Raw genomic sequence first — 12,298 nt, 5'->3', positions numbered from 1 at the left:
CCCCGGCCGGGGCCCGGACCGTTATCGCGTAAGCCATCCTTAATAGGAAAGAATAGTTTTGCGATCCTAGCGAAATAACGGTATTTTTTCTATGAAATTATATTTCGCAAGAAGACGTTTTCCACTAACTAAATCTGAACAAATCACTTTGATTTTGATGTTTATCGCTTCAGCATAATAAATAAGGTTCATAGGTTTCGCTTTAAAAAAAAAAGAATTTTTTGTTTTGCAAATTTTGAAAAAAAAAGGACAATCCTAGTTTTTCATTGTGTCAATAACATACTAAAAAACATGGATAATGGAAAATATTTAGTAGTGTAAAAACGTTTTCTCTTTTTGTATGTTCGATCACGTGGTAAGGCCTCTTAATAAAGTGCCAAAGTAGCCAAGCCGGTGAGAATAAATTCTAACAACACAACTTCCGTGAGACACTTTAGAGGAGCGAAAGTCATTGTCGGAACATAATTCACGTTTAAAACTTTATAATTATACATATTTACAGTTACTTTATATTTTGCACGTGCCGTGCCCAGTTCCGAATAGTTCCGATCTCATAAAAAACGCCAAACTCGCATGCATGACTTTGAAACTCAGTTAAAACCAGAAAGTATTTTAATTTTGGTAGTTTTATAAAATGGTATATATGAAGTATTATTTATTTGTACATTTTTGCACAATGAACAATATAAGTATGTACCGTTGTATGTACGGACAAAGTGCCAAAAAAATATGTATACACGACCTTAATGCCAATATATTAAGGCAGTGTGTACATAATTTTGTCACATTGTCCGTATCGATATTTAATACCTTGACTGTACTGTGTAAGCGACACAGTTCTATGCTGCTATGTTGTACATTAAAGTAGCAATACCCGCATACCGGAGCGGCGTGCGGGTATGCGGCTCCGCATTCATTGTGAAGACCACCTATATACTTATGTAGGTAAAATAGTGGAATGAATAGGTACCTAAGTAAGTAAGTAAGTAAAAATTCTTTATTGCACCAACAATTATACATTTTACATACCCGTACATGTAAAACTACATATACATTTTGAAGGAAAACAGAACAGGGTAACAACAAGCGGTCTTACCTAAATGCATCTCTCTAAATCTTTCTCTATTAAATCCTTAAGTATTATTCTCCTTAACATGTTTATCAAGCTACGGCTTATGTTTATAGCTCCCACTTGATCTCTGATAAAATAGAGCATTGTAAACACCCGCCGACACTATCTACACTGCGTTAACTGTTATGAGAGCGTGGTCATAGGTCAATGAGCTAGAGATATTTTATTTACTCGCTTCTAGTATAAATCGACCTTTAGACCAGGAGGACAATTCAAACTCACAGTGTCAAAATGATATCTAAATGATGTCCACTTGTCCGTACTTGTGTTGTCGCGAGCGAGACGCACAGGCGAATGATAATATTGATAATCATTTTCACATCAAAATGTAAGTTTGAATTTGCCTCCATGTCACTCTCGTATAGGTTGACATCTGATCGAGATTAAAATACGGGACAGGCAGTTTTTTTATTGAAAATTAACATTGTTTTGTTACTAAAATTTGCCATAATTAATTAAATACATACCTACAATTGCAAAACTCCTTAATATGAGCTATGGAGGCTTACCAGAAGCGTAGTCTAGAGAGTAGGTGGTGAAATTTTCAGAAATATAAGCTGATAACTTCGATTGATATTATAATTATGTTAACAATGTTTATTTGATTTCGAACCACAAAGTAGGAAAATAAAAAACATCAAGTTTTATGTGTATTTCATTTATTTAGAAAAAAAAAAGTACTGTTTTGTAAGTGTTTTTGTATTTTACTTTTATATTCATATTATAAATAACCTAACCCAAGATTTTAAATGAATAAAGGGAATACAAATAATAATACGTTTTCCTGTGTATAATATTAATATATTATGTATTACTGTAGGTAGTTCTAAGTTCAAAACTCCGATAACGCAACTTCGTAACGAGATAACTTTTGTAGAACATTTACAAGCCAGTGGAACCACTTAGCATACCTACCTTCCATAGTAATTCGAAAGTAATTAAACCACAGTTTCAACACGCTACATTCTATACGAAATCGGACGCATTATATAATATCCTTAACAGTCAAAGGAATGTAGGTACCTTCAACCATATCCACTTTCTTTATTCATTAATTTTCCTCGTCTGACAGTCGTTCGAAATTAAACTTAATAAACTGTGAAATACGAACCGTTATTGATCGTTGTAATCCAGAGGCGTTTTAACACTGTTAACCACTACAATACTTGCACTGCTCACGGTCAAACAAGCGCGACTGAGGCATTCGTTCGGTCATATAAATGAATGAATTTATCGTTTAAGGGGATATATATTATTCAGCTAGAGTAATAAAATTAATAAACTTGTATTAAAAAATCCAATGTTTTGTTCAGTGATACAGTATTTATGTACTGAAATATTTCGTTGATTAACTTACTTATTATATTTTTCACACGGGTAACCTTACGCGGTGAAAAATTACTTGATAAAGCGCAAAGTAGTTGACATTGTCATAATCCCAAGAATCCACGTGGAACAGCGGTCATAGAAACGCGCGCGGAATGGAATATACACGGTGTTTCACAAAGATCCCAAAAGATTTTAATAGTGCATTCCTGATCATATTTAAAGAATAAAATTTCCTACAAACTTTTCTGGAATTCGCCTAGTTTCTGAGTTAATGCTAGCTGAAATAAAACATGTTTTTATCATTACTTAGTGCTAAACGCCTTTTTAATGGCGATGTTGCTACTACAGGACGCAATTTAAATACGAGTATCCTCATTGATAGGTGTAAAAAAGTGACAAATAACACTTTGCAAAAACTGGGTTTTACGAAAAAAAAGTAAAAATGGTAAAGCTTACCGAAAGATATTTTTCAGGACGCTTTTTGCAGAGCAAAAAATGATTAAAGGAAGAATTCCGAAGAATTAAAGTATTTGAAATAAGTATTGGGTAAGGGTTTACAAAGCGAATAATATGGAAGCCCAGTTCAATACACCTCACGCGTATGCCAGTCCATTGCAGTGGCATGAATCCGAAGGCAAGTACCTAGCTGTTTATCGGGCTTGCTTTTGCATTCATATTTTGTTAAAAAAAAACTTTGTAAACGGGTAAAGCCAAGTCTCAGTAGCTCAGTTAATAGAGCGTTGGGACCACAGACATAATACAATGGTTGGGATAATATACCGGATTACCGGAGCCGTGAGTTCGTGTCTCACCCAAGAGAGTGAATTTTTACACTGTTCCTTTATTTTTAAACTTAATATGTGCCGTACAAATTAATTCTATTTTAATTAAATCATTCCTCCTTTTGAATCATCGCACTTTTAAATATTGAAGTTGGTTAAAGGATGACTCACGCTAGAACGCTCCGGGCCCGGGCCGAGGCTTCCGATGCTTCGTTTTCTATGACGGGTGATCGGTGACCACATGATTCTTTCAATAGAAGACTGAAGGGTCGGACGCCCCGGCCGGGGCCCGGACCGTTATCGCGTAATGCATCCTTAATAGGAAAGAATAGTTTTGCGATCCTAGCGAAATAACGGTATTTTTTCTATGAAATTATATTTCGCAAGAAGACGTTTTCCACTAACTAAATCTGAACAAATCACTTTGATTTTGATGTTTATCGCTTCAGCATAATAAATAAGGTTCATAGGTTTCGCTTTAAAAAAAAAAGAATTTTTTGTTTTGCAAATTTTGAAAAAAAAAGGACAATCCTAGTTTTTCATTGTGTCAATAACATACTAAAAAACATGGATAATGGAAAATATTTAGTAGTGTAAAAACGTTTTCTCTTTTTGTATGTTCGATCACGTGGTAAGGCCTCTTAATAAAGTGCCAAAGTAGCCAAGCCGGTGAGAATAAATTCTAACAACACAACTTCCGTGAGACACTTTAGAGGAGCGAAAGTCATTGTCGGAACATAATTCACGTTTAAAACTTTATAATTATACATATTTACAGTTACTTTATATTTTGCACGTGCCGTGCCCAGTTCCGAATAGTTCCGATCTCATAAAAAACGCCAAACTCGCATGCATGACTTTGAAACTCAGTTAAAACCAGAAAGTATTTTAATTTTGGTAGTTTTATAAAATGGTATATATGAAGTATTATTTATTTGTACATTTTTGCACAATGAACAATATAAGTATGTACCGTTGTATGTACGGACAAAGTGCCAAAAAAATATGTATACACGACCTTAATGCCAATATATTAAGGCAGTGTGTACATAATTTTGTCACATTGTCCGTATCGATATTTAATACCTTGACTGTACTGTGTAAGCGACACAGTTCTATGCTGCTATGTTGTACATTAAAGTAGCAATACCCGCATACCGGAGCGGCGTGCGGGTATGCGGCTCCGCATTCATTGTGAAGACCACCTATATACTTATGTAGGTAAAATAGTGGAATGAATAGGTACCTAAGTAAGTAAGTAAGTAAAAATTCTTTATTGCACCAACAATTATACATTTTACATACCCGTACATGTAAAACTACATATACATTTTGAAGGAAAACAGAACAGGGTAACAACAAGCGGTCTTACCTAAATGCATCTCTCTAAATCTTTCTCTATTAAATCCTTAAGTATTATTCTCCTTAACATGTTTATCAAGCTACGGCTTATGTTTATAGCTCCCACTTGATCTCTGACAAAATAGAGCATTGTAAACACCCGCCGACACTATCTACACTGCGTTAACTGTTATGAGAGCGTGGTCATAGGTCAATGAGCTAGAGATATTTTATTTACTCGCTTCTAGTATAAATCGACCTTTAGACCAGGAGGACAATTCAAACTCACAGTGTCAAAATGATATCTAAATGATGTCCACTTGTCCGTACTTGTGTTGTCGCGAGCGAGACGCACAGGCGAATGATAATATTGATAATCATTTTCACATCAAAATGTAAGTTTGAATTTGCCTCCATGTCACTCTCGTATAGGTTGACATCTGATCGAGATTAAAATACGGGACAGGCAGTTTTTTTATTGAAAATTAACATTGTTTTGTTACTAAAATTTGCCATAATTAATTAAATACATACCTACAATTGCAAAATTCCTTAATGTAAGACTTTAAAAAAGAATATTAAATTTGATAGCGCGGTGGTTCACCGCTGTGTGCGAGAAAATGAATATTGTTCAAATAAGTATTTTTTATCATTAAATGCCATTGAAAGTTACGGGACAATGTACTTTCCCGTATTGGTTTTGCCAAATTACGGGACAGTGAAAAAATCGTGCTTAAAATACGGGAAAACCCGTAAAATACGGGACATCTGGTCGCCACTCCCTTTGGTAGTTAAGTATACTATGAATTAATCGGGCTCGGGCCCTAATTTGCTAAACAAAAGGTATTGTTTCCTTTATGCAGTGGTTACGCTGTTACTGCTAATAGCCCCGACATAAATAACGGGAAGAAGCCTGTTTAAAAAGCAAACTTACCAATCTATTCATAGGGTGAAATTCATGTAACAGCCCATTTGGAGATAACACGTTTCGTTATCTTCAAAAACAATGACCACCGATGGTGGCTGTTTGCTCTCTAAATGAGGCGTCACACAAATTTGAACTTTAATACTATCAGGATAGTTGTGCTTCTTAAACGACATGTGTGCTTTGGCACGTGCTGAAGACCGCTCCTAAAAGAAACAAAGGCTCTTGTTTAACAGATTAGGGCCCGAGCCCGAAAAAACATCTGAATTAATTCATACTAGGTATACTAAATGTGTGAATTGGAAGCCACATTGCATCCGTTTAGGTGAGGAATTCTGATATAAGTACAAGTATATATCCTATGTTTTTACCCGACTGCCAAAGGGAGAAGGGTAATGTTTTTCGAGTGTATGTATGTATGTATGTCTGTTTCTTTGTGGCCTCCTGTAGCCTAAATGGCTTGATGGATTTTGATGTATGAGGTATCGTTAGATTCGTCTTGATCACGGGAGTGTCATAGGATGTATTTTTTGGGAGTAACTAAAAAGTTATAAATAAAAAAAATATAATAAAAAAAAACCCCGACTGCACTAAAAAAGAGGAAAACAAGCCCCACAAGAATATTGTTGTTGATGGTAAGTATCGCAGGCGGGGACCAACAACCAAAATGACTATAAGTAACCCGCTGTTGGTCCCCGCCTGCGATACTTACCATCAACAACAATATTCTTGGGGGGCTTGTTTTCCTCTTTTTTAGTGTGCAGTCGGGTTTTTTGTTTTTTTTATAAAAAAAATCGGATTATAACTTATTTGTGTGTACCCCATGTGTTTCATCGGGCTCCGCTCAACCGCAGCGTCCTGGCGGAACAATTTTTCGCACAACCTGATTAAGAGGCAACAGAAGTAGTCATTTTTCCATACAAACGTACTCGACTGTTTCCTCTGTGGTTTTTGAAGCTAGAGCAATGATTTTTTCAATATAGATTATTGTTTTTATACGTGTCGGACTGTTTTGATTTTTTTGTTTCTTAAGGTGCTAGTACACTTCAAATATTCGCAAAAAATATTCGCTTACTCAGCCGCAAAGAGAAGCATGTTATTCAAAACTGACATGAATTAGCCTAAAAAGCAAAATAGTGTGACACAGATAATTTCATTGCCATTTAGATCTCAAAATTTCTTACATTTGGTTTTGTTTTGGAGGAGGAAACAGTCGAGTACGAAACATCGTTATTTGAGATTCTCGCGCAGGATATTTCGCCTAACCTGGCGTTGTCTTTATCGCACTAGTTTTAGGAGCAGCTTCCCTTAGCGAGACAGATATATTCACCTAACATATTTAAATCTCAGCTCCCGTCTCCCGTATCCTCTTAGATTGAGAATTTAATTGTGTGGTGTGGACGCAAAAATGGCAATTTTCGTTTTTTAGGGTTCCGTACCCAAAGGGTAAAACGGGACCCTATTACTAAGACTCCGCTGTCACTCCGTCCGTCCATCCGTCTGTCACCAGGCTGCATCTCATGAACCGTGATAGCTAGACTTGAATTTTTCACAGATGATGTATTTCTGTTCCCGCTACAATAACAAATATTAAAAAGTACGGAACTCTCGGTGGGCGAGTCCGACTTGCACTTGTCCGATTTTTTTTTATTCCAAGAGCCGAGCTGTCACCTTAAATCTAAAATTGATTATTAAATTTTGTACATGTGTACCAATACTGACTTTACTCTTTGATGTGGACCAAAGAGAATAGTTGTTACTTATATAAATCTTTGATGTGGACGCTAGACGATATGGACGCCAATTTAAGTTCTGATCAATTTGCTAATTTAATTATCCTGTCTGGATGCCCACTTTGTAGGATTAGGGCAAGGGTTCCCAATCTTTTTCAAAATCTAATTTAATTTCGGCGTCCTAACGTAGTAATGGAATTCGACAGAGATAGGTTACATTGGTGAGGAGGATTGCCTCACGGGCCCCGTCTTTACAGTCTACGGCGCACGAGCGCGCCACAGTGCACAGATTGGGAAGCCCTGAATAGGGATCACGATGTCGCTGGTTCGATAGAAACGGTACATTCGGTAAGATCTGCGTATTGATGGTGGCATGGCGAGTCTCCTCAACTTCTCACGCGCACCAATAAACACAGCATATAATGTCAAATAATGTAATGTCGTGTAATTCATGGTAGCTGTGGAATGCGCTCCCTGCCTAGGTTTTCTCAAGGGTCTATAGTATGTACGAATTTGCTACGGCGTCCATAGGCTACGGTGACTGCTAGGCGGGCCGTATGCTTGTTTGCCACCGACGTAAAAAAAAGCTCCTGGCTCGGAAAGTTTACTTATATATAATTATATACTTATACATATATTATAGTACTTACAACTTTTCTCATAACGTAACTCGCTCCGCGGTTGTCCATTTCGTTTGACATTTTTTTAATATTACGTTCATTGATGTAAGTAAAATGATTACGTTAGTGACAAACAATCATACGACCCGGCTGATGGACGCCTAATACTCTAAGTGAATTATTGTAACGTAGCTAATTTATTTGTTTTCTAGTCAAAAGACGAAAGCGCATAGGTACATATTATTATTTTTATCGTACATTCCGATGATTCAGGGGGCCTACCGCGAAAACTGAAATTCGCAAATGCGGGGATCTTTCTCTTTTACTCTCACTAAGTCGTAATTAGAGTGACAGAGAAAAATGCCCGCAATTGACGGACTTCGATTTTTGCGGTTATAGCCCAGGGCGAAAATTCGATTTTCGCGTAGGCCTCCCGATTCTTTGAGCAAACATCTGCAAACATCAAGCTATAAGGCCTTTTTTACACTCTTGGTGACGTTTTCTAAACACTCCGGAGCGTTTGGGTGTCTTGTATAAACGCACGATAGGAACGTTGTTATATGTCAAACACACGTCATTGTCAAATTTGTCAATGTCAAATCAAACGTCAAAGTTGTTATTAGTCGGGAGTACGTACAATAAATTACAGATATTTGCAAATTAACTAAAAATAATGTCTTTTAACACAAAAGACATCGTGCTTACAGAGTCCCGGCCACGTACGCTGCTTCTACAAAAGCATTCCGACTACTTGGCGGGGTACGGACTTAATAAAGATGACTTCGAGTATTGCATGACTGAGTATCTTCGCATGTCGGGAATATATTGGACTGTAACAGCGATGGACTTGATGGGGCAATCTTCCAGGTATTATTTAATACATGTTTAGATATTTGCCTACATAAGAAAAAAAACTGGTAAGGAAATTCTTACCATAGTTACACAGTATTAGTCTTTCCAATGATAATTGATGATGAAATCAATATACTTACGATGCAATTAATCAATCAATTTTTAAGTTTTGTAGTTTAGTTTTTAGTATATTTACCAAATAAACGTTTAAGTTTTATGTTAAAAAAAAATTAATCAGATGAACAATGAACAGTAAAATTGTGTTACACTATTTATGGTTTTTGTAATACATTTAATAAATGGAGGCAAGAGTTGAGTTTTATGAAATGAGAAGTGAGTTTAGTCAGGTCTGTGTACTCCATACATGCATAGAAGTAAGCTAATCTACTCTACTATACGCCTACACTAATTTTAATTAAATACGCTGATATCATGATGTTTTTGTTTCCTCAAAAAAGCTGAGACATAAGAAATGCCACATGATATGTACCAATTTGTTGATATTTTCTTAGGCACTCTAACCACCACCAACCCACCACTAACCACCAATGTCCATAGCACAAGTGTGCCCCTATAGTTCCTTGTGTGTGGATTAAGTACCTGTCCCTTATCACAAAAATCTGTTATGACACAATCATGCTACGGCAGCTGCTCTTAAATTCTTTTCTACATTATTCCACCAAAGAATAAATACTTTGTTATTCTTCAATTAAAAAAAAAATTAATTCGTGATTTCAGGATGCCAAAAGAAGAGATAATTGAATTCATCACATCATGCCAGGACAGTGAAAGCGGGGGCATCTCTGCCAGCATAGGACATGACCCTCACATGTTGTACACATTGAGTGCAGTACAGGTAATATACATTGGGAATTTAATATGAGAACAACTACAATTGAACATGACACTGTGACACATGTTGTATTTAGTGAGATCAGGTATATGTTGCATTGACAAGTAAACCCTATGCTGGTGCCATCTGTCAAATACTAGAATCATGTAATCATTTATTGTATTTCACAAACTAGTTGTAAAGGTGTTACATATTATTTGGTTAGTATTATGTCACATCCTGTAAGGACAGCAAAATAAATACTACAGTTAACTTAAAACCACTAACTTAATAATTTTAAACTTTCAATTTACATTACATATTATAAAAGCATTTTTTAAATCATATTTTTTGTTTAGTATACGACTGGAAAACCCCTTTGCTTACTATTAATCAATATATAAGTTAAATAAAAAAGTAAAAAATAAAATAGGGTATTTACCTTACCCTTACCATTTAAAATAGGGTATTTACCATATATATTTGTTGTTTATTTTATTTTTTAAATTTGCATGTCATGTACTTTATGCAGTTTCTACCTTGTAACTGGCTTACCGTTTCTATTTCGTAACCTATTTTGTTACTCTAGCTGTAAATTTCCTAAGAAATAAAATAAAATGTATATCATATGATTTATTACATTTGGTTTGGCTGTGATCAGTAAGAAATATGCATTTTATATTCCTTTATAAATAAGGATATGTAATTTTTACAGATACTTGCGTTATATGACAGAGTAGATGCCATTGATGTAGAAGGAGTAGTTCGATATATCAAGTCTATGCAGCAAGAAGATGGCAGCTTCTTTGGTAAGTTGGTTACTGCTGACATTTTCTTTGTTTATGGTACAACCAGTAATCTTTAAGCATTTAATAAATGCCTTTTTAAATTGTGTCATGCCTACTCAGTACTACACAGAATTGTATGTCTGTGTAAGGTTTAAGGAATTGTAGTGGAGCCTTGATTGCTGCATTTGGGAGACAGGCGATTTGACATACCTCCTTCTTAGTTTGATCAAATGACTATGGTCATTTGATGTGTTTCTTATTTCAGGAGACAAATGGGGAGAGGTGGACACTCGGTTCACTTTCTGCGCGGTGATGTGCCTGTCCCTCCTTAAACAACTGGATGCCGTCAATGTGGATCGAGCAGTTGAGTTCGTGCTGAGCTGTATGAACTTTGATGGAGGCTTCGGTTCCAAACCTGGCTCTGAAAGTCATGCTGGTATGTCCGCCTAATCAACCTATTCATAATCTTCTAAGACCTCTAAGGTTGTATCAAACAACAGCAACATTTTTTAAAAGATATATATAGGAGCCAAACAAGCAGACAAATCGCCTGATGGTAAGCAATTTCTGTCGCCCATGGACACCTGCAACACCAGAGGGGCATCTCAAGATGGGAGTACGCTTTTAAACGTTTGATGTTTCTATTAAACTGATACTGTGTACAGGTTAAACTGGAGACCAAGGCATATAACCATTAAAGCCCACTTTCTAAAAAAATCCTTATATAGTAATAGCACACATTATATTTCTTAAAAGTACAGCATGATTGAAAAAGTAATTGATGCATAAGGAAATGTGCAATGTTTTGTTTAGCAATCATAAAATTGGATTTAATTAAATTTCTCTTTAAGCTTGAATGTACATGTGTTTTCCAATTCCTGTTTGGCTGGAATTCTGTTCCTACCTATATTTTATAATTGTATGGGTATTTTTATTGTACTAGGTCTAATCTACTGCTGCGTGGGCACCCTATCCATCTGCCGGCGCCTGGACGCGCTGCGCGCCGACGAGCTCGCGTGGTGGCTGTGCGAGCGCCAGCTGCCCAGCGGCGGGCTCAACGGCCGGCCCGAGAAGCTCCCAGACCTCTGCTACTCGTGGTAACTGCATCTCTCTCTAGTATACGTGTTTAGGTGAGAAGAAACATTTGCAGGGGTCCTTAACAGCAGACCCGAGAAGCTTCCCTACCTTATGATACTCGTGGTAAATGCTTGCCTCTTATTCATAGTCACAAAAATCGTAACAGTGGCTTAAAATGTATATATGATAAATTGTGATACAGTCAACATTTTTTTAATGATATTGGAGGCAAACGAGCAGACGGATCATCTGATGGTAAGCGATTACCGCCGCCCATTGACACCCGCAACACCAGAGGAGTTGTAAGTGCGTTGCCGGTATTTAGGATGGGAGTACGCTCTTACACATAAATAGATAATGACCGCCAAAGTGGCCAGATATATCGAAACACGTCCTTATTTCAATGGCTACAAGGGTACGATACCTGTATTCTTATTGCACACTGCTATTTATTTCAGGTGGGTAATGTCGTCCCTAACAATGCTAAACCGGATACACTGGGTTGACAAGAAAGCCCTACAAGAATTCATTCTTGCCTGCCAGGATGCTGAGACTGGTGGCTTCAGTGACAGACCTGGTGACATCACGGACCCATTCCACACCCTCTTCGGTCTAACAGGCCTGTCGCTGCTTGGAAACCCTAGCATCAAAGCTGTCAACCCTACATATTGTCTACCTCAAGAAACCATAGAAAGGTTAAGATTAGAACCGCAAGTTTTACATATTTAGTGTAAATTTATTAATAAAATATTTATTATTTATGCATGGATTTGTATATTGAACAAAGAGTAATAAATGAGTTTTTATCAAGACATTCTATTTTCTTTATTGCAACTTACTTGCTTAGAGATTTGATTTGTATATCGTGTAATTTTTTATAATATGTA

The 12,298-nt window shown here is 36.5% G+C and overlaps 1 protein-coding gene across 1 annotated transcript; it reads left to right on the top strand.

Annotated features, from left to right (window-relative positions):
• The first annotated feature begins 8,476 nt into the window (after positions 1-8,476).
• LOC133522291 (geranylgeranyl transferase type-2 subunit beta) lies at positions 8,477-12,223 on the top strand. The gene is made up of 6 exons (XM_061857574.1): positions 8,477-8,729; positions 9,453-9,570; positions 10,262-10,355; positions 10,600-10,770; positions 11,278-11,431; positions 11,870-12,223. Exons 1-6 carry the CDS (start codon positions 8,536-8,538, stop codon positions 12,138-12,140), a joined length of 1,002 nt encoding a protein of 333 aa, XP_061713558.1. The 5' UTR covers positions 8,477-8,535; the 3' UTR covers positions 12,141-12,223.
• Positions 12,224-12,298: the final 75 nt, after the last annotated feature.

Source organism: Cydia pomonella, chromosome 10 (assembly GCF_033807575.1).
Source record: "Cydia pomonella isolate Wapato2018A chromosome 10, ilCydPomo1, whole genome shotgun sequence".
In the NCBI taxonomy this organism is placed as follows: Eukaryota; Metazoa; Arthropoda; class Insecta; order Lepidoptera; family Tortricidae; genus Cydia; species Cydia pomonella.
This window is presented reverse-complemented; position numbering and strand designations above follow the sequence as displayed.